This window comes from Solea solea, chromosome 14, assembly GCF_958295425.1.
Source record: "Solea solea chromosome 14, fSolSol10.1, whole genome shotgun sequence".
Lineage (NCBI taxonomy): Eukaryota > Metazoa > Chordata > Actinopteri > Pleuronectiformes > Soleidae > Solea > Solea solea.
The window spans coordinates 20056217-20079637 of NC_081147.1; the positions used below are offsets into that span (position 1 = coordinate 20056217).

General features: G+C 37.0%; 1 protein-coding gene across 1 annotated transcript in view; it reads left to right on the forward strand.

Moving 5' to 3' along the window:
- Positions 1-23421, forward strand: part of LOC131472555 (aryl-hydrocarbon-interacting protein-like 1) — a 25202-nt gene continuing 1781 nt past the window's right edge. Inside the window, exons 1-7 of the mRNA XM_058649868.1 lie at positions 1-191; positions 1422-1601; positions 1954-2142; positions 3208-3384; positions 3925-4066; positions 6001-6566; positions 7147-7288. Coding sequence (XP_058505851.1) covers positions 96-191; positions 1422-1601; positions 1954-2142; positions 3208-3384; positions 3925-4066; positions 6001-6566; positions 7147-7288 — 1492 coding nt within the window. The 5' untranslated portion in view covers positions 1-95. The remainder of the gene's footprint in view (positions 192-1421; positions 1602-1953; positions 2143-3207; positions 3385-3924; positions 4067-6000; positions 6567-7146; positions 7289-23421) is intronic.

A 23421-nucleotide genomic window follows, 5' to 3' on the forward strand; every position in this document is an offset into this window, starting at 1 on the left:
CACTCTCCACAGGATAATTAGAAAGCCAGAAGAACACAGTCCTAGAGAGGAAAGAAATCCCCGCATAAGTACTGCCCAAGGCAGAGAGAGTGACAATGGAGGAGACTTACCTTCTCACCCACCCAGGCGTCAGGAAGAAGATTCTGGCTGGAGGCACAGGACCACTGCCACACTGTCCACCTGGGACAAAGGTAGTCAATGTCATAGTACAACTAATGACCTTAATAATGCTGCTGTTGAAGTGAACTGCTCCTCACACACAAGTGCTAAAGTGACGTAATTATGCTCCACAGATAAGGTGTCTATTCTTAGCTGTATGTGTTGTATTGCCCACTTCAATTAGCTCCTGTTGAATTATTCACGATGTGAGGAAATGTGTTCTGTATCTGGCTCTGTCACACAGAGCAAACATTTGGTCAGCCAAATTGCAACATGTCTTTTGGCACAGTGTCTTGTGTTTCTGTTAGTCCACTGATCTGCGGGTTGCTGACTATTTTTTCCCTTCTAGTCCCATCCAGCCATATGGCACCGAGCCTGGACACTGTGACAAACATTCTCCACGACAATGCCAGCATGAATTTCCATTTACCTGTGTCAGTGTGTGTGTGTGTGTGTGTGTGAGTGTGCGCGTTTGACTCCTGGTAAGATGATCCCCGGTTGCTCACACAGTTATTAGGCCATTATACACAATCTGTCAAAGCTATAAATAGAAAGGTGGCGTGGAGCCAGGATATTTGTACACCCGGGGTGATGGTAAGTTATTGTAAGTCTTGTGGATGTGATACGGATGGAACTGTGTTGTGTTCAAAGTGTCTGCAGAATATAGGACAGAAATTCACATCAAAAGCCCCAAACTGCTGTAATAATGAATAAAGGTTAAAGTAATAACAAGATAAAAGGGCAAGGGGAAATGAATAATAAATCTATGAAAGCAAATAATATCAACAACTGCACATTTGATCTGTTTACACATGTATATATCCGTATAATGAATGCAGGATCATTCGTGTCCTTGCTGGGAGGTCATGGCTTGCATATATGTTCACATATGCAGTTTGTTTTGGATGACCTACTTCCTGTGTGCAGGTCATGGCTTGCAGACATGTTCAGGGCGGGTCTGTGATGTCACATATGAACAAAAATCGGTTAATGTACGGCCAAGTTACATAGCACTTCCTGTTTTGTGGCGAAATGGCGGCTAAATTAAAAATGGTCGACTTCCTGTTGGGTCAAGTTCGTGTTCAGGGTCGGTCTCTGGTGTCACGTGTGAAGTTTCAGGGCGAAGTCATAGGGCACTACCTGTTTCGTGGTGAGCGGTCGAAATTGGCCAAACATCCGACGGTTGGTTATTTATTTATTTTACACCATCACAAATCATTAAGCCTCGTTTTCTCTCCCTCTGCTTGCTCCTTCCGTCCAAGCTGGTGTTCCACTTCCAGACGCTGCTGGACGACTTTGAGCGCACCGTCATCGACAACAGCCGTCTGGCCGGCCGGCCGGCGGAGATCTTTGTGGGGAAGATGTTTAAGATGGAAGTCTGGGAGACTCTGCTGACCTCCATGAGGACTGGCGAGGTGGCCGAGTTCTGGTGCGATGCCACTGTGAGTTCAACCCCCCCATCACCACACACACACACACACACACACATTTGGATATTAAAAAGGTCCCAATGATAAAACACATCATTAATGTACTTGAATCAACCTTATGCAGCCTCGTAAATGCTCAGTATTTCAAACACTTTTTGTGCAAAATCTGTTGTTGTTGTTGTTTTTTTCCCCTCTGGAGAGAAAAATGTCATTTGCAAGGGAAATGTTTGGAGCCCTACTTCTTGTGTTCCTCTTGTAGGACTGATTGAACTGGCTGGCGGCATCAGAGGGCTGGCATGATCAAGTACTTCTATGTCTGTCGTGTTGCAGACACATTGTTTATGCTGATGTTTTCATTCCGCAGCACACGGGCTTGTATCCCATTGTGTCCAAGGGAATGAGACTGATTGCTCAAGGGAAAGACCCCCTGGAGGGCCAGAGGCACATGTGTGGCATGGGAAACCTGTTCCACTATCACTCCACTGGCTTCCCAGAGCTGGATGAGATAATGAGAACGCCGCAACCGCTCATATTCATCATGGAGCTGCTGCAGGTAATCACCAGTGGTTAAAAATATGACATTGATAAGACAAGAAGTGGACTCTGCAAACCAATCAGCTGTCCTGCTATTTTATAATAAACAGACTTTCTTTCAGTTTCAGCATCTGTAAACATTGGCTGACAGTTAAAAAAGAATCTCCCGATGCATCCAACTCTCCTCCACATCTGAGACACTTCTGCACACACTCTTGTAAACTCTTCTGACAGAAATGACAAAACTCAAGTCCCTCTCTCACCAAAAACATTCGGCTTTGAAATTATATATTATCTACAACAAGTTTGAAACTCACCAGGAGGCAGCGCAGCACTGGTGGAAGTGAATTAACATCATCTCAGATAGTTTTCACTGCTCTTTTCTACTACAGTCACGGTAGAATACATCAGTACAACTCCGGATATCTAGATTCTTAGTAAGAGTACACGAGCGTTTCCAGATAAATGTGCCTCATTTGACCTTTATGAAAGCAAACATGACAGCTCAGTCAAAGTGAACATGTTTTTGGTAGTTTAGGTAGTTATTATCATGATAATGTATGGTCAAGTGTTTAATTCCCCCGCTAAGGTGGTTTTAATTTGTTATTTGATTCTATAAACACAGCCAGACCTCCTCGAGCTTTTATTTTGGTACTTCTGGTTACCGGCAGAGTGAATTTGCATATTTGCTAAATATTTAGTTTCACCCAAAAGTTTAAATTTTATTTTAAAAGTTTAAATAAAAGTAAATTTATATTTAGATTTATCATTTAGCATTTAGATTTAAGATTTAGATGTATATTGACACTATATATCACTTTTTCAAACATTGTTTGAAGCTAAATGTGACAAAATGTTGCAGTTATTTTCAACTAGAGCCCATATTCAGGGTCTATAATTTGTAATAATCTATATATTGTGTCGTCCAATGTTCTGTCAAATCTCTAAACTATAGCAGTGGACCAGGATATTTCTTGAGTCGACATACTTCCACTCAACTCTGCAGAGTCACCCCCCCCCCCCCCCCCCCCTTTCTGACATGTTTATTTTTGTTAAGCTCTCCTCCTACCCTGGCTTTTTCCAGGTTGGAGACCCCATGTCCTACCCCAGAGAGTCATGGATGATGGAAAAAGATGAGAAGCTGCAGACGGTGCCAGTTCTCCACATGCGGGGCAATGCACTGGTCAAGCAGAGGCAATTCAGCGAGGCTGCCAGCAAGTACAAAGAGGCCGTCCTGCTGCTAAAAACAGTCCAGTCCAGAGTGAGCAGAGGGTGGTGCAGGGCACATCATGTGAAGTCTGACTTTTTCTTTTCCAGGATTTGAGATTTATGGGGACGTGCACGCTCCAACTCTTTTCCACTGGGAGATTCCTGTTTTCCTGTTTTGCTCTGCTTCACTGTGTCCCTCATTACAAGGCAATAGAGTGGGAAAAAGAGACAGAGAGAGAGAGAGATTTGTGTCTATGATGAGAGGAGGGTGTAAGGACTGGGGGGGGGGAGAACAAGTTGTGTATGAGATGATGAGAGAGAGCATGCTGGGTGTTTTGTGCACAAGAGTGAGTTTTGGCAGCTTCAGACATATTCACAAGATTGATGTTTCATGCTGACTGAAAGCCGGTCTAAGTGCAAACAGTAAAGCTCTGTTTTCCTCATGAAGATATTCAAACTCCTGCATCCACATACATTATTAAAATGTGTGTAGGAAAATGCCAAGCAACACAACAGCATTATCGAGTTCTTGTTCTCCTTTGTGCGTCTGTGCGTGCGTGTGTGTGAATGTGTGTGTGTGTGTGTTGTGTAGGAGATGCCGGGCGATATAGACTACATTAACTTGGGTCGAATGATCATCCCTCTGGAGTTGAATTACTGCCAGTGTATGTTGGAGCTGGAGGAGTATTATGAGGTCATAGAGCACACCACGGAACTGCTGGAGAAACACAAAGGTAAAGTGTATTCTTGACGGTTTCCACACTGACACACACACACACACACACACGTTTATTTATCACTTTACAGGTAAATGAGACTAAGCGCTAAGCATCTTCTTGCCTTTGGCATTTTTGTTGTAGCCAAACCAAGTGAAACGTATGTAACGTAACACAAGTGTCTTTGCTATTTATAATGTTTGCAGGTTGGTTGAAACCACTAGTAGATATTTCCACTTTTACAGAGCTCTAAAAGTGTAAGATCTCTAGCATTATATGTTGAAGACAAATCTTTGAGATGGTGTCAATGCAGAGTATCTGTAATGTTTTCATTTGCAGTGGCAGCGTTTTTCTGAAAACGCCCCGTGATGGACACAAAGCATAATTCAACCTTTTGGCATACATATATATACATATATGTATATATATGTATACATATGGATGAAGGAGCGAGCACAGCTGCTCACTGGAGTGTAAAGAGCAGCCTCTATAGACACAGGGCTATAATCACAGTTAAAGATCAGGGGGGCCAGTCATGTGTCCAGGGCTGGTGTCTGTGTATATGAGCTGTGAGTGTGTGTGTGTGTGTGTGTGTGTGTGTATGAGCTGTGAGAGTGTGTGTGTGTGTGTGTTTGGAGGGGGCTGGAGTTCTCATGACTGCAGGTTTTGCAGTTGGTGCAGCTCTGGGAATTGTCCTGTCAAACCCGTGGCTACTCATCTAATCCTAGAGGAGCTTGTACGCCTGGCACAGTCTCCACTTCAGAGCCTTATGAATTATGCCCCTCATAGAGTGACAGCATCCACTGTGGCAGACTTTATTTTGCTCCCTGTCCCTCACCCTGTGAATTCCCACTTTTATATTTATTGGTGTGTGTGTGTGTGTGTGTGTGTTGAAGGAAGAGGGAGTGTATGAATGTGTGTGTTGCTTTGTGAGGACCAAAAAAATGGTATAAACCATACGAAGTAAGGACATTTTGGGAAAGTGAGGACATTTTAGGCTGGTCCTCACATCTTTAAAGAGCTTTTTTTAGGGTTAGGGTTATAATTGGGTTTAGGTTAAGGGTTAGGCATTTAGTTGTGATAAAGGTCCTCACTTTAAATGTGTGTGTATGTGTGTGAGAGAGAGATAGTGTATGGGTGAAGGTGGAAGGGTATACATTTGACTGTGAGTGAGCATGAGAGTGAAATGTTTTTTTTTTTAGGAAATGGCAGACAGGACTTTTTTGAGCTCCACTGGGCCAATTCAAGCTTACAAAGCTCCAGCTCTCTTCATAAGTCCTACATGAATGATCCAACCCCCCACACTTCTAGTTCCCCCACCTCTAAGTTCATTTTCACACTTCGCCTCCATTTCTCTTCTTTCCCCTTTCCCCGCTCTTGTTACCCTTATCATCGATATCACGTTGCCCGTATCGGCCACACCGATGCTGTTTCATCCCTTATTGTCAGCTGTTCTTCAGAGAAGCACCCACCGCTGCAGCTCGCTGCAGTGCATCTGCTTTCGCTGGAGGTGACAAAGCAATCTATTTGAATGTTACTTGAATGGAGATTAAGCATAACGGGGGAATGAAACGAGGAGGAGGAGGAACAGAAAAGTGACACCATCAGTTGAGTGTCTGACCCAAGCGCGTGAGAGCCTTATCTGCTAAAACAGAAGCATCAATGTGTGTGTGTGTGTGTGTGTGTGTCCACATTTCAACATGTTCTTGGCAGTGAACTGATTCTTTCTACAGGGGTGAACTAACATGAAAGCGTTTTCAAGCTTCTCATCTAAGACGTATTAATCATAAAATCATCATTTTGGCTGCACAATGTAAGGAATGATGCAGCTTGTGTAAATGTCTAGTTCTCAGACAGAACATGGTGGAATATTTTGAGGTGAAATGACATCAATGACTGCCTTTTTTCTTACATGTGCTTGCTTTTTTTTTATTCACATTTCTGTGCCTCAGACTGTGTAAAGGGCTACTACAAGAGAGCCAAGGCACATGCTGCAGTGTGGAATGAAAAGGAGGCTCGGAGAGACTTCAACATGGTGGCCCGACTCGACGTCACCCTGGCTTCTCTTGTCGGCAGAGAGCTGAAGGCCCTGTCAGAGCGCATGAAGGAGAAGTACTGGGAGGAGAAGGAGACGTATTGGAACATGCTGGAGAAAAAGGAGGGCAGAAATGAAACGGAGGAGGAAGAGGGGCTGGGTGAAGAAGCAGAGAGGGGAGATATAGGAACGCAAGGACGTAGTGAAAGTGTGACCACAGAGAATACAAATGAGTGTGAGGAAGAAAGAGGTAAAGAGGGTGGAGATGAAGAGAGCATGGTCAAGCTGACACGGGGCGAGGAAGCAGGGAGCAAAGACAAAGCAAGCTTATCCAAAACAGAGGGGAAGGACTGGCAGCAGATGCTGCGGCTGATCATGTTCCTGCAGAAGGAAGGAAACTTCCTCATCAAGGAGAAACACTTTCAAGAGGCTTGCGGGAAGTTCACCGAGGCCATAGAATATGTGGACTTCCTTCAAAACAAGGTAACAAGGTCATGCAAGTAAAAAAAAAGTTTCTGCAAAACGACATGTTGAATAAAATCCTGTCGTGATGACGGATGCCAAGACTGATGCTCCGCCATGATTGCAACCACCGTCAGCCTGATGAATACATGAATGTGCCAAAAAGTAGTCTAAAAAGCTTGTACACTATAATTATCTTTTTTTTTTGTTTTCTTAGAGCTTCTCCGGCGCCGTATGTTTGCTGTCAGAGAGAAGAGAGAGAGAGCACTAAAAATAATAGCTATCCACAGAGATGTAACTGTGACAGCACTCACCTGTGCCTCTTTCTCTTCGACTCGCTCTCCGCTGCCACACCTCGTTCTCTTACCCCCACACACACCTTCACACACAATAAACCCTGTCGCCTCGTCAAACACCGCCGTCGTCCCCTTCTGTTCTTACATTCCTTACCTCCCCTCTGTCAACATCCAATCCTCTTCAGCCCTTTACAGTTTCAGCTCTCTTTCTGTTGTCACACTTTCATCTTTTCAGCGTTTCCTCCGCCATCCATCACCAACCCTCATCATTCCAGTCCTCTTGTCCTCTTCTGTGTACTCGACAGGTGGACGAGCGGGGCGACGACTGGGACTCGCTGGAGAAAGTGCGTCTCTCACTGACCCTCAACCTCGGCCAGTGCAAGCTGGAACTGAAAGAGTTCCGGGAAGTGGTGGAGCTCATCAACAAGCTGCTGAAGAGACATAAAGGTAGTATGTGTTATTTGTAACGTTGGGAGTTTTGTAAGGGAGGAATCAAAGTGGACCCACAGGATCACACTCAGGTTTTTAGTTGCTGCTGCAATGCATTCTAGAGGGAACCTAGAGTTCTCACTAGAATGCATTGCAGCACAAGCATCTCTTGTTATTCTATGCGTCTATTCCACTTGATTTTTATTAAGGCATGGGGACATACACTGCCTGGCCCAAAAAAAAGTCGCCACCTGGATTTAACTAAGCAACTAGGTAAGGGGTTGCTGCAGTTGGTCAGGTCTAGGTTCAGCAACATTATGTGCCCAAATAATGAGTTCAGTTGACTATGAATGACCAGATTATTCCATCAATGCATTTTTTTCTTTCCTGATGACATGGGCATATTCCAAGATGACAATGCCAGGATTCATCAGGCTCAAATTGTGAAAGAGTGGTTCTGGGAGCATAAGACATCATTTTCACACATGGATTGGCCACCAGAGTCCAGACTTAACCCCATTGAGAATCTATGGGATGTGCTGGAGAAGGCTTTGCTCAGTGGCCTTTTTCTCCCATCATCAATACAAGATCTTGATGAAAAATTAATGCAAATGAATTGCAGTAGCTTATGGAAACAATGTCACAGTGAATGAGTGCCGTAATCGAAGCGATTTTTTTAGGTGGCGACTTTTTTTTGGGCCAAGCAGTGTATATATGTCACACTAAAATATCCCAGACCTGGGATTGAACCCAGCACATTCTTGCAAGAGTAACATAGTTAAGACCTACTGACCACTACACCACCACGCCACTGAAGTCTCAGATTAAAATGTCATAGTTTAGTATGTCGTTCAAATTTTGACAAAAAAGTCATAGTTTAGTATGTCATCCAAATTTTGACAAAAAAGGCATAGTTTAGTATGTCATTCAAATTTTGACAAAAAAGGCATAGTTTAGTATGTCGTTCCAAAATGTTAAAAAAATGTCATAGAATAATATGTCGTCCAAAATGTGACAAAAAAGTCATACTGTAGTTTGTTGTCCAAAATGTGACCAAAAAGTCATGGGTTAGTATGTCGTCCAAAATGTGACAAATAAGTCATACTATAGTATGTCGTCCAAATTGTGACAAAAAAGTTATAATATAGTTTGTCGTCCAAAATGTGACAAAAAAGTCATACTGTAGTTTGTTGTCCAAAATGTGACCAAAAAGTCATGGGTTAGTATGTCGTCCAAAATGTGACAAATAAGTCATACTATAGTATGTCGTCCAAATTGTGACAAAAAAGTTATAATATAGTATGTCGTCCAAAATAAGACAAAAAACTCATACTTTTGTATGTCATCCAAATTTTGACAAAAAAGTCATAGGTTAGTATGTCGTCCAAAATGTGACAAAAAAGTCATGGGTTAGTATGTCGTCCAAAATGTGACAAAAAAGTCAAAGGTTAGTATGTCGTCCAAAATGTGACAAAAAAGTCACACTATAGTTTGTTGTCCAAAATGTGACAAAAAAGTCATACTATAGTATGTCTTCCAAAATCAGACAAAAAAGTCATACTATAGTATGTCGTCCAAAATAAGACAAATTAGTCATACTTTAGTAAGTCTTCCAAAATGTGACAAAAAATCATGCTTTAGTATGTCGTCCAAAAAGTGACAAAAAAGTCATAGGTTAGTATGTCGTCCAAAATGTGACAAAAAAGTCATACTATAGTATGTCGTCCAAAATAAGACAAAAAAGTCATACTTTAGTATGTCGTCCAAAATGTGACAAAAAGGTCATACTTTAGTATGTCGTCCAAATTTGGACAAAAAAGTCATAGGTTAGTATGTTGTCCAAAAAGTGAAAAAAAAGTCATGGGTAAGTATGTCGTCCAAAATGTGACAAAAAGTCATACTATTGTATGTCGTCCAAAATGTGACAAAAAAGTCATACTTTAGTAAGTCTTCCAAAATGTGACAAAAAGTCATACTATAGTATGTCATCCAAAATCAGTCAAAAAAGTCATAGGTTAGTATGTCGTCCAAAATGTGACAAAAAAGTCATACTCTAGTATGTCGTCCAAAATGTGACAAATAAGTCATACTTTAGTATGTCGTCCAAAATGTGACAAAAAAGTCATACTTTAGCATGTTGTCCAAATTTGACAAAAAAGACATAGGTTAGTATGTCGTCCAAAATGTGACAAAAAAGTCATACTATAGTATGTCGTCCAAAATGTGACAAATAAGTCATACTTTAGTATGTCGTCCAAAATGTGACAAAAAAGTCATAGGTTAGTATGTCGTCCAAAATGTGACAAAAAAGTCATACTATAGTATGTCGTCCAAAATCAGACAAAAAAGTCATACTATAGTATGTCGTCCAAAATGTGACAAAAAAGTCATACTATAGTATGTCTTCCAAAATAAGACAAAAAAGTCATACTATAGTATGTCGTCCAAAATAAGACAAATTAGTCATACTTTAGTAAGTCTTCCAAAATGTGACAAAAAAGTCATAGGTTAGTATGTCGTCCAAAATGTGACAAAAAAGTCATACTATAGTATGTCGTCCAAAATAAGACAAAAAAGTCATACTTTAGTATGTCGTCCAAAATAAGACAAAAATGTCATACTTTAGTAAGTCTTCCAAAATGTGACAAAAAATCATGCTTTAGTATGTCGTCCAAAAAGTGACAAAAAAGTCATAGGTTAATTATGTCGTCCAAAATGTGACAAAAAAGTCATACTATAGTATGTCGTCCAAAATAAGACAAAAAAGTCATACTTTAGTATGTCGTCCAAAATGTGACAAAAAGGTCATACTTTAGTATGTCGTCCAAATTTGGACAAAAAAGTCATAGGTTAGTATGTTGTCCAAAAAGTGAAAAAAAAGTCATGGGTAAGTATGTCGTCCAAAATGTGACAAAAAGTCATACTATAGTATGTCGTCCAAAATGTGACAAAAAAGTCATACTTTAGTATGTCGTCCAAAATGTGACAAAAAAGTCATACTATAGTAAGTCTTCCAAAATGTGACAAAAAGTCATACTATAGTATGTCATCCAAAATCAGTCAAAAAAGTCATAGGTTAGTATGTCGTCCAAAATGTGACAAAAAAGTCATACTCTAGTATGTCGTCCAAAATGTGACAAAAAAGTCATACTATAGTATGTCGTCCAAAATGTGACAAAAAAGACATAGGTTAGTATGTCGTCCAAAATGTGACAAAAAAGACATAGGTTAGTATGTCGTCCAAAATGTGACAAAAAAGTCAAAGGTTAGTATGTCGTCCAAAATGTGACAAAAAAGTCATGGGTTAGTATGTCGTCCAAAATGTGACAAAAAAGTCATACTATAGTATGTCGTCCAAAATGTGACAAATAAGTCATACTTTAGTATGTCGTCCAAATTTTGACAAAAAAGACATAGGTTAGTATGTCGTCCAAAATGTGACAAAAAAGTCATACTATAGTATGTCGTCCAAAATGTGACAAATAAGTCATACTTTAGTATGTCGTCCAAATTTGGACAAAAAAGTCATAGGTTAGTATGTCGTCCAAAATGTGACAAAAAGGTCATACTTTAGTATGTCGTCCAAATTTGGACAAAAAAGTCATAGGTTAGTATGTCGTCCAAAATGTGACAAAAAGGTCATACTTTAGTATGTCGTCCAAATTTGGACAAAAAAGTCATAGGTTAGTATGTTGTCCAAAAAGTGAAAAAAAAGTCATGGGTAAGTATGTCGTCCAAAATATGACAAAAAGTCATACTATAGTATGTCGTCCAAAATGTGACAAAAAAGTCATAGGTTAGTATGTCGTCCAAAATGTGACAAAAAAGTCATACTATAGTATGTCGTCCAAAATGTGACAAAAAAGTCATACTTTAGTATGTTGTCCAAATTTGGACAAAAAAGACATAGGTTAGTATGTCGTCCAAAATGTGACCAAAAAGTCATGGGTTAGTATGTCGTCCAAAATGTGACAAAAAAGTCATAGGTTAGTATGTCGTCCAAAATGTGACAAAAAAGTCATACTTTAGTATGTCGTCCAAAATGTGACAAAAAAGTCATACTATAGTATGTCGTCCAAAATGTGACAAAAAAGTCATACTTTAGTATGTTGTCCAAATTTTGACAAAAAAGACATAGGTTAGTATGTCGTCCAAAATGTGACAAAAAAGTCATAGGTTAGTATGTCGTCCAAAATGTGACAAAAAAGTCATACTATAGTTTGTCGTCCAAAATAAGACAAAAAAGTCATACTATAGTATGTCGTCCAAAATGTGACAAATAAGTCATACTTTAGTATGTCGTTCAAAATGTGACAAAAAAGTCATAGGTTAGTATGTCGTCCAAAATGTGACAAAAAAGTCATACTTTAGTATGTCGTCCAAAATGTGAAAAAAATCATGCTTTAGTATGTTGTCCAAAAAGTGAAAAAAAAGTCATGGGTTCGTATGTCGTCCAAAATAAGACAAATAAGTCATACTTTAGTATGTCGTCCAAAATGTGACAAAAAAGTCATACTATAGTATGTCGTCCAAAATGTGACAAAAAAAGTCATACTATAGTATGTCGTCCAAAATAAGACAAATAAGTCATACTTTAGGGGCCACACGGTGGTTTAGTGGTTAGCACTCTCACCTTACAGCGGGAAGACCCGGGTTCAAGCCCCGGTTGGAACAAGGGCCTACCGCATGGAGTTTGCATGTTCTCCCCGTGTGTGCGTGGGTTCTCTCCGGGTACTCCGGCTTCCTCCCACAGTCCAAAAACATGCAATGTGGGGATAGGTAAATTGGACACTCCAAATTGACCATAGGAGTGAGTGTGAGAGTGAATGGTTGTTTCTCTCTATTTGTGTGTGGCCCTGTGATGGACTGGCGAACTGTCCAGGGTGTACCCCGCCTATCGCCCGATGTAGCTGAGATTGGCACAGCAGCCCCCGTGACCCTCTGGCAGAGGATAAAGCGGTAGATGATGACTGACTGACTGAAGTCATACTTTAGTATGTCGTCCAAAATGTGACAAAAAAGTCATACTATAGTATGTCGTCCAAAATAAGACAAAAAGGTCATACTTTAGTATGTCGTCCAAAATGTGACAAAAAAGTCATAGATTAGTATGTCGTCCAAAATGTCAAAAACACTCATACTATAGTATGTCGTCCGAAAAATGACAAAAAAGACATAGGTTAGTAAGTCGTCCAAAATGTGACAAAAAAGTCATAGATTAGTATGTCGTCCAAAATGATTAAAAAAAGTCATAGTATAGTATGTCGTCCAAAATGGGACAAAAAAGTCATACTATAGTATGTCATCCAAAATGTGACAAAAACGTCATAGTATAGTATGTCGTCCAAAATCAGTCAAAAAAGACATAGTATAGTATGACGTCCAAAATCAGTCAAAAAAGTCAGACTATAGTATGTCATCCAAAACAGCATCAACACATCTCAGGTATGCAGAGAGCACTTGTTCCAACCTGGGCTTGAACCCGGATCTGTTTTTTCAAAGGCGAGAGGACTAACCGCTACACTAACCTTGTGGACCCATACTGTAGTATGTTGTCCTAAATGACATCAAAACACCATAATCAGTCCAAAATCAGTCAAAAAAGTCATAGTATAGTATGTCGTCCAAAATCAGTCAAAAAAGTCATAGGTTAGTATGTCGTCCAAAATGTGACAAAAAAGTCATAGTATAGTATGTCGTCCAAAATCAGTCAAAAAAGTCATAGTATAGTATGTCGTCCAAAATCTGTCAAAAAATTCATAGTATAGTATGTCGTCCAAAATCAGTCAAAAAAGTCATAGGTTAGTATGTCGTCCAAAATGAGTAAAAAAAGTCATAGGTTGGTATGTTGTCCAAAATGAGTAAAAAAAGTCATAGGTTAGTATGTCGTCCAAAATCAGTCAAAAAAGTCATAGGTTAGTATGTCGTCCAAAATGTGACAAAAAAGTCATACTATAGTATGTCGTCCAAAATGTGACAAAAAAGTCATAGGTTAGTATGTCGTCCAAAATCAGTCAAAAAAGTCATAGTATAGTATGTCGTCCAAAATGATTAAAAAAAGTCATACTATAGTATGTCGTCCAAAATGTGACAAAAAAGTCATAGTATAGTATGTCGTCCAAAATCAGTCAAAAAAGACATAGTATAGTATGACGTCCAAAATCAGTCAAAAAAGTCAGACTATAGTATGTCGTCCAAAATCAGTCAAAAAAGTCATAGGTTAGTATGTCGTCCAAAATCAGTCAAAAAAGTCATAGTATAGTATGTTGTCCAAAATGAGTAAAAAAAGTCATAGGTTAGTATGTCGTCCAAAATGAGTCAAAAAAGTCATAGGTTAGTATGTCGTCCAAAATCAGTCAAAAAAGTCATAGGTTAGTATGTCGTCCAAAATGTGACAAAAATGTCATAGTATAGTATGTCGTCCAAAATCAGTCAAAAAAGTCATAGTATAGTATGTTGTCCAAAATCAGTCAAAAAAGTCATAGGTTAGTATGTCGTCCAAAATGTGACAAAAAAGTCATAGTATAGTATGTTGTCCAAAATCAGTCAAAAAAGTCATAGTATAGTATGTCGTCCAAAATGAGTAAAAAAGTCATAGGTTAGTATGTTGTCCAAAATCAGTCAAAAAAGTCATAGTATAGTATGTCGTCCAAAATGAGTAAAAAAAGTCATAGGTTAATATGTCGTCCAAAATGAGTAAAAAAGTCATAGGTTAGTATGTCGTCCAAAATGTGACAAAAAAGTCATAGTATAGTATGTCGTCCAAAATCAGTCAAAAAAGTCATAGGTTAGTATGTCGTCCAAAATGTGACAAAAAAGTCATAGTATAGTATGTCGTCCAAAATCAGTCAAAAAAGTCATAGTATAGTATGTCGTCCAAAATCTGTCAAAAAAGTCATAGTATAGTATGTCGTCCAAAATCTGTCAAAAAAGTCATAGGTTAGTATGTCGTCCAAAATGTGACAAAAAAGTCATAGTATAGTATGTCATCCAAAATCAGTCAAAAAAGTCATAGGTTAGTATGTTGTCCAAAATCAGTCAAAAAAGTCATAGGTTAGTATGTTGTCCAAAATGTGACAAAAAAGTCATAGTAAAGTATGTTGTCCAAAATCAGTAAAAAAAGTCATAGTATAGTATGTCGTCCAAAATGAGTAAAAAAAAGTCATAGGTTAGTATGTTGTCCAAAATCAGTCAAAAAAGTCATAGTATAGTATGTCGTCCAAAATGAGTAAAAAAAGTCATAGGTTAATATGTCGTCCAAAATCAGTCAAAAGAGTCATAGTATAGTATGTCGTCCAAAATCAGTCAAAAAAGTCATAGGTTAGTATGTCGTCCAAAATGTGACAAAAAAGTCATAGTATAGTATGTCGTCCAAAATCAGTCAAAAAAGTCATAGTATAGTATGTCGTCCAAAATCTGTCAAAAAAGTCATAGTATAGTATGTCGTCCAAAATCAGTCAAAAAAGTCATAGGTTAGTATGTCGTCCAAAATGTGACAAAAAAGTCATAGTATAGTATGTCGTCCAAAATCAGTCAAAAAAGTCATAGGTTAGTATGTTGTCCAAAATCAGTCAAAAAAGTCATAGGTTAGTATGTTGTCCAAAATGTGACAAAAAAGTCATAGTATAGTATGTTGTCCAAAATCAGTAAAAAAAGTCATAGTATAGTATGTCGTCCAAAATGAGTAAAAAAAAAGTCATAGGTTAGTATGTTGTCCAAAATCAGTCAAAAAAGTCATAGGTTAGTATGTCGTCCAAAATCAGTCAAAAAAGTCATAGGTTAGTATGTCGTCCAAAATGAGTAAAAAAAGTCATAGGTTAGTATGTCGTCCAAAATCAGTCAAAAAAGTCATAGGTTAGTATGTCGTCCAAAATGTGACAAAAAAGTCATAGTATAGTATGTCGTCCAAAATGTGACAAAAAAGTCATAGTATAGTATGTCGTCCAAAATGTGACAAAAAAGTCATAGTATAGTATGTCGTCCAAAATCAGTCAAAAAAGACATAGTATAGTATGACGTCCAAAATCAGCCAAAAAAGTCAGACTATAGTATGTCATCCAAAACAGCATCAACACATCTCAGGTATGCAGAGAGCACTTGTTCCAACCTGGGCTTGAACCCGGATCTGTTTTTTCAAAGGCGAGAGGACTAACCGCTACACTAACCTTGTGGACCCATACTGTAGTATGTTGTCCTAAATGACATCAAAACACCATAATCAGTCCAAAATCAGTCAAAAAAGTCATAGTATAGTATGTCGTCCAAAATCAGTCAAAAAAGTCATAGTACAGTATGTTGTCCAATATAAGTCAAAAAAGTCATAGTATAGTATGTTGTCCAAAATCAGTCAAAAAAGTCATAGGTTGGTATGTTGTCCAAAATGTGACAAAAAAGACATGTTAGTATGTCGTCCAAAATGTGACAAAAAAGTCATACTATAGTATGTCGTCCAAAATGTGACAAAAAAGTCATAGGTTAGTATGTCGTCCAAAATCAGTCAAAAAAGTCATAGTATAGTATGTCGTCCAAAATGATTAAAAAAAGTCATAGGTTAGTATGTCGTCCAAAATGGGACAAAAAAGTCATAGGTTAGTAAGTCGTCCAAAATGTGACAAAAAAGTCATACTATAGTATGTCGTCCAAAATGTGACAAAAAAGTCATAGTATAGTATGTCGTCCAAAATCAGTCAAAAAAGACATAGTATAGTATGACGTCCAAAATCAGTCAAAAAAGTCATAGGTTAGTATGTCGTCCAAAATCAGTCAAAAAAGTCATTGGTTAGTATGTCGTCCAAAATCAGTCAAAAAAGTCATAGGTTAGTATGTCGTCCAAAATCAGTCAAAAAAGTCATAGTATAGTATGTTGTCCAAAATGAGTAAAAAAAGTCATAGGTTAGTATGTCGTCCAAAATGAGTCAAAAAAGTCATAGGTTAGTATGTCGTCCAAAATCAGTCAAAAAAGTCATAGGTTAGTATGTCGTCCAAAATGTGACAAAAAAGTCATAGTATAGTATGTCGTCCAAAATCAGTCAAAAAAGTCATAGTATAGTATGTCGTCCAAAATCAGTCAAAAAAGTCATAGGTTAGTATGTCGTCCAAAATGTGACAAAAAAGTCATAGTATAGTATGTTGTCCAAAATCAGTCAAAAAAGTCATAGTATAGTATGTCGTCCAAAATGAGTAAAAAAAGTCATAGGTTAGTATGTTGTCCAAAATCAGTCAAAAAAGTCATAGTATAGTATGTCGTCCAAAATGAGTAAAAAAAGTCATAGGTTAATATGTCGTCCAAAATCAGTCAAAAGAGTCATAGGTTAGTATGTCGTCCAAAATGTGACAAAAAAGTCATAGTATAGTATGTCGTCCAAAATGTGACAAAAAAGTCATAGTATAGTATGTCGTCCAAAATCAGTCAAAAAAGTCATAGGTTAGTATGTCGTCCAAAATGTGACAAAAAAGTCATAGTATAGTATGTCGTCCAAAATCAGTCAAAAAAGTCATAGTATAGTATGTCGTCCAAAATGTGACAAAAAAGTCATAGTATAGTATGTCGTCCAAAATCAGTCAAAAAGTCATAGGTTAGTATGTTGTCCAAAATCAGTCAAAAAAGTCATAGGTTAGTATGTTGTCCAAAATGTGACAAAAAAGTCATAGTAAAGTATGTTGTCCAAAATCAGTAAAAAAAGTCATAGTATAGTATGTCGTCCAAAATGAGTAAAAAAAAGTCATAGGTTAGTATGTTGTCCAAAATCAGTCAAAAAAGTCATAGTATAGTATGTCGTCCAAAATGAGTAAAAAAAGTCATAGGTTAATATGTCGCCCAAAATCAGTCAAAAGAGTCATAGGTTAGTATGTCGTCCAAAATGTGACAAAAAAGTCATAGTATAGTATGTCGTCCAAAATCAGTCAAAAAAGTCATAGGTTAGTATGTCGTCCAAAATGTGACAAAAAAGTCATAGTATAGTATGTCGTCCAAAATCAGTCAAAAAAGTCATAGTATAGTATGTCGTCCAAAATCTGTCAAAAAAGTCATAGTATAGTATGTCGTCCAAAATCAGTCAAAAAAGTCATAGGTTAGTTTGTCGTCCAAAATGTGATAAAAGTCATAGTATAGTATGTCGTCCAAAATCAGTTAAAAAAGTCATAGGTTAGTATGTTGTCCAAAATCAGTCAAAAAAGTCATAGGTTAGTATGTTGTCCAAAATGTGACAAAAAAGTCATAGTATAGTATGTTGTCCAAAATCAGTAAAAAAAGTCATAGTATAGTATGTCGTCCAAAATGAGTAAAAAAAAGTCATAGGTTAGTATGTTGTCCAAAATCAGTCAAAAAAGTCATAGGTTAGTATGTCGTCCAAAATCAGTCAAAAAAGTCATAGGTTAGTATGTCGTCCAAAATGAGTAAAAAAAGTCATAGGTTAGTATGTCGTCCAAAATCAGTCAAAAAAGTCATAGGTTAGTATGTCGTCCAAAATCAGTCAAAAAAGTCATAGTATAGTATGTCGTCCAAAATGAGTAAAAAAAAGTCATAGGTTAGTATGTTGTCCAAAATGAGTAAAAAAAGTCATAGGTTAGTATGTCGTCCAAAATGAGTAAAAAAAGTCATAGTTTAGTATGTCGTCCAAAATGTGACAAAAAAGTCATAGTATAGTATGTCGTCCAAAATCAGTCAAAAAAGTCATAGGTTAGTATGTCTTCCAAAATGTGACAAAAAAGTCATAGTATAGTATGTCGTCCAAAATCAGTCAAAAAAGTCATAGTATAGTATTTCGTCCAAAATCAGTCAAAAAAGTCATAGTATAGTATGTCGTCCAAAATCAGTCAAAAAAGTCATAGGTTAGTATGTCGTCCAAAATGTGACAAAAAAGTCATAGTATAGTATGTCGTCCAAAATCAGTCAAAAAAGTCATAGGTTAGTATGTCGTCCAAAATGTGACAAAAAAGTCATAGTATAGTATGTCGTCCAAAATCTGTCAAAAAAGTCATAGTATAGTATGTCGTCCGAAATCAGTCAAAAAAGTCATAGGTTAGTATGTTGTCCAAAATGTGACAAAAAAGTCATAGTATAGTATGTTGTCCAAAATCAGTCAAAAAAGTCATAGTATAGTATGTCGTCCAAAATGAGTAAAAAAAAGTCATAGGTTAGTATGTTGTCCAAAATCAGTCAAAAAAGTCATAGGTTAGTATGTCGTCCAAAATCAGTCAAAAAAGTCATAGGTTAGTATGTCGTCCAAAATGAGTAAAAAAAGTCATAGGTTAGTATGTCGTCCAAAATCAGTCAAAAAAGTCATAGGTTAGTATGTTGTCCAAAATGTGACAAAAAAGTCATAGTATAGTATGTCGTCCAAAATGTGACAAAAAAGTCATAGTATAGTATGTCGTCCAAAATGTGACAAAAAAGTCATAGTATAGTATGTCATCCAAAACAGCATCAACACATCTCAGGTATGCAGAGAGCACTTGTTCCAACCTGGGCTTGAACCCGGATCTGTTTTTTCAAAGGCGAGAGGACTAACCGCTACACTAACCTTGTGGACCCATACTGTAGTATGTTGTCCTAAATGACATCAAAACACCATAATCAGTCCAAAATCAGTCAAAAAAGTCATAGTATAGTATGTCGTCCAAAATCAGTCAAAAAAGTCATAGTACAGTATGTTGTCCAATATAAGTCAAAAAAGTCATAGTATAGTATGTTGTCCAAACTCAGTCAAAAAAGTCATAGGTTGGTATGTTGTCCAAAATGTGACAAAAAAGACATGTTAGTATGTCGTCCAAAATGTGACAAAAAAGTCATACTATAGTATGTCGTCCAAAATGTGACAAAAAAGTCATAGGTTAGTATGTCGTCCAAAATCAGTCAAAAAAGTCATAGTATAGTATGTCGTCCAAAATGATTAAAAAAAGTCATAGGTTAGTATGTCGTCCAAAATGGGACAAAAAAGTCATAGGTTAGTAAGTCGTCCAAAATGTGACAAAAAAGTCATACTATAGTAAGTCGTCCAAAATGTGACAAAAAAGTCATACTATAGTATGTCGTCCAAAATGTGACAAAAAAGTCATAGTATAGTATGTCGTCCAAAATAAGTCAAAAAAGTCATAGTTTAGTATGTCGTCCAAAATGTGACAAAAAAGTCATAGTATAGTATGTCGTCCAAAATGAGTAAAAAAAGTCATAGGTTAGTATGTCGTCCAAAATCAGTCAAAAAAGTCACAGGTTAGTATGTCGTCCAAAATCAGTCAAAAAAGTCATAGGTTAGTATGTCGTCCAAAATGTGACAAAAAAGTCATAGTATAGTATGTTGTCCAAAATCAGTCAAAAAAGTCATAGTATAGTATGTCGTCCAAAATGTGACAAAAAAGTCATAGTATAGTATGTCGTCCAAAATCAGTCAAAAAAGACATAGTATAGTATGACGTCCAAAATCAGTCAAAAAAGTCAGACTATAGTATGTCATCCAAAACAGCATCAACACATCTCAGGTATGCAGAGAGCACTTGTTCCAACCTTGGCTTGAACCCGGATCTGTTTTTTCAAAGGCGAGAGGACTAACCGCTACACTAACCTTGTGGACCCATACTGTAGTATGTTGTCCTAAATGACATCAAAACACCATAATCAGTCCAAAATCAGTCAAAAAAGTCATAGTATAGTATGTCGTCCAAAATCAGTCAAAAAAGTCATAGTACAGTATGTTGTCCAATATAAGTCAAAAAAGTCATAGTATAGTATGTTGTCCAAAATCAGTCAAAAAAGTCATAGGTTGGTATGTTGTCCAAAATGTGACAAAAAAGACATGTTAGTATGTCGTCCAAAATGTGACAAAAAAGTCATACTATAGTATGTCGTCCAAAATGTGACAAAAAAGTCATAGGTTAGTATGTCGTCCAAAATCAGTCAAAAAAGTCATAGTATAGTATGTCGTCCAAAATGATTAAAAAAAGTCATAGGTTAGTATGTCGTCCAAAATGGGACAAAAAAGTCATAGGTTAGTAAGTCGTCCCAAAATGTGACAAAAAAGTCATACTATAGTGTCGTCCAAAATGTGACAAAAAAGTCATAGTATAGTATGTCGTCCAAAATCAGTCAAAAAAGACATAGTATAGTATGACGTCCAAAATCAGTCAAAAAAGTCATAGGTTAGTACGTCGTCCAAAATCTGTCAAAAAAGTCATAGTTTAGTATGTCGTCCAAAATGTGACAAAAAGGTCAAAGTATAGTATGTCGTCCAAAATGAGTAAAAAAAGTCATAGGTTAGTATGTCGTCCAAAATCAGTCAAAAAAGTCATAGGTTAGTATGTCGTCCAAAATCAGTCAAAAAAGTCATAGGTTAGTATGTCGTCCAAAATGTGACAAAAAAGTCATAGTATAGTATGTTGTCCAAAATCAGTCAAAAAAGTCATAGTATAGTATGTCGTCCAAAATGTGACAAAAAAGTCATAGTATAGTATGTCGTCCAAAATCAGTCAAAAAAGACATAGTATAGTATGACGTCCAAAATCAGTCAAAAAAGTCAGACTATAGTATGTCATCCAAAACAGCATCAACACATCTCAGGTATGCAGAGAGCACTTGTTCCAACCTTGGCTTGAACCCGGATCTGTTTTTTCAAAGGCGAGAGGACTAACCGCTACACTAACCTTGTGGACCCATACTGTAGTATGTTGTCCTAAATGACATCAAAACACCATAATCAGTCCAAAATCAGTCAAAAAAGTCATAGTATAGTATGTCGTCCAAAATCAGTCAAAAAAGTCATAGTACAGTATGTTGTCCAATATAAGTCAAAAAAGTCATAGTATAGTATGTTGTCCAAAATCAGTCAAAAAAGTCATAGGTTGGTATGTTGTCCAAAATGTGACAAAAAAGACATGTTAGTATGTCGTCCAAAATGTGACAAAAAAGTCATACTATAGTATGTCGTCCAAAATGTGACAAAAAAGTCATAGGTTAGTATGTCGTCCAAAATCAGTCAAAAAAGTCATAGTATAGTATGTCGTCCAAAATGATTAAAAAAAGTCATAGGTTAGTATGTCGTCCAAAATGGGACAAAAAAGTCATAGGTTAGTAAGTCGTCCCAAAATGTGACAAAAAAGTCATACTATAGTGTCGTCCAAAATGTGACAAAAAAGTCATAGTATAGTATGTCGTCCAAAATCAGTCAAAAAAGACATAGTATAGTATGACGTCCAAAATCAGTCAAAAAAGTCATAGGTTAGTATGTCGTCCAAAATCTGTCAAAAAAGTCATAGTTTAGTATGTCGTCCAAAATGTGACAAAAAGGTCAAAGTATAGTATGTCGTCCAAAATGAGTAAAAAAAGTCATAGGTTAGTATGTCGTCCAAAATCAGTCAAAAAAGTCATAGGTTAGTATGTCGTCCAAAATCAGTCAAAAAAGTCATAGGTTAGTATGTTGTCCAAAATGTGACAAAAAAGTCATAGTATAGTATGTTGTCCAAAATCAGTCAAAAAAGTCATAGTATAGTATGTCGTCCAAAATGAGTAAAAAAAAGTCATAGGTTAGTATGTCGTCCAAAATCAGTCAAAAAAGTCATAGGTTAGTATGTCGTCCAAAATGTGACAAAAAAGTCATAGTAAAGTATGTTGTCCAAAATCAGTCAAAAAAGTCATAGTATAGTATGTCGTCCAAAATGAGTAAAAAAAAGTCATAGGTTAGTATGTTGTCCAAAATCAGTCAAAAAAGTCATAGTATAGTATGTCGTCCAAAATCAGTCAAAAAAGTCAGACTATAGTATGTCATCCAAAACAGCATCAACACATCTCAGGTATGCAGAGAGCACTTGTTCCAACCTGGGCTTGAACCCGGATCTGTTTTTTCAAAGGCGAGAGGACTAACCGCTACACTAACCTTGTGGACCCATACTGTAGTATGTTGTCCTAAATGACATCAAAACACCATAATCAGTCCAAAATCAGTCAAAAAAGTCATAGTATAGTATGTCGTCCAAAATCAGTCAAAAAAGTCATAGTACAGTATGTTGTCCAATATAAGTCAAAAAAGTCATAGTATAGTATGTTGTCCAAAATCAGTCAAAAAAGTCATAGGTTGGTATGTTGTCCAAAATGTGACAAAAAAGACATGTTAGTATGTCGTCCAAAATGTGACAAAAAAGTCATACTATAGTATGTCGTCCAAAATGTGACAAAAAAGTCATAGGTTAGTATGTCGTCCAAAATCAGTCAAAAAAGTCATAGTATAGTATGTCGTCCAAAATGATTAAAAAAAGTCATAGGTTAGTATGTCGTCCAAAATGGGACAAAAAAGTCATAGGTTAGTAAGTCGTCCCAAAATGTGACAAAAAAGTCATACTATAGTGTCGTCCAAAATGTGACAAAAAAGTCATAGTATAGTATGTCGTCCAAAATCAGTCAAAAAAGACATAGTATAGTATGACGTCCAAAATCAGTCAAAAAAGTCATAGGTTAGTATGTCGTCCAAAATCTGTCAAAAAAGTCATAGTTTAGTATGTCGTCCAAAATGTGACAAAAAGGTCAAAGTATAGTATGTCGTCCAAAATGAGTAAAAAAAGTCATAGGTTAGTATGTCGTCCAAAATCTGTCAAAAAAGTCATAGGTTAGTATGTCGTCCAAAATGAGTCAAAAAAGTCATAGGTTAGTATGTCGTCCAAAATGTGACAAAAAAGTCATAGTATAGTATGTTGTCCAAAATCAGTCAAAAAAGTCATAATATAGTATGTCGTCCAAAATGAGTAAAAAAAAGTCATAGGTTAGTATGTCGTCCAAAATCAGTCAAAAAAGTCATAGGTTAGTATGTCGTCCAAAATGTGACAAAAAAGTCATAGTATAGTATGTTGTCCAAAATCAGTCAAAAAAGTCATAGTATAGTATGTCGTCCAAAATGAGTAAAAAAAAGTCATAGGTTAGTATGTTGTCCAAAATCAGTCAAAAAAGTCATAGTATAGTATGTCGTCCAAAATGAGTAAAAAAAAGTCATAGGTTAGTATGTTGTCCAAAATCAGTCAAAAAAGTCATAGTATAGTATGTCGTCCAAAATCAGTCAAAAAAGTCATAGGTTAGTATGTCGTCCAAAATGTGACAAAAAAGTCATAGTATAGTATGTCGTCCAAAATCAGTCAAAAAAGTCATAGTATAGTATGTCTTTTATGTATGAAAA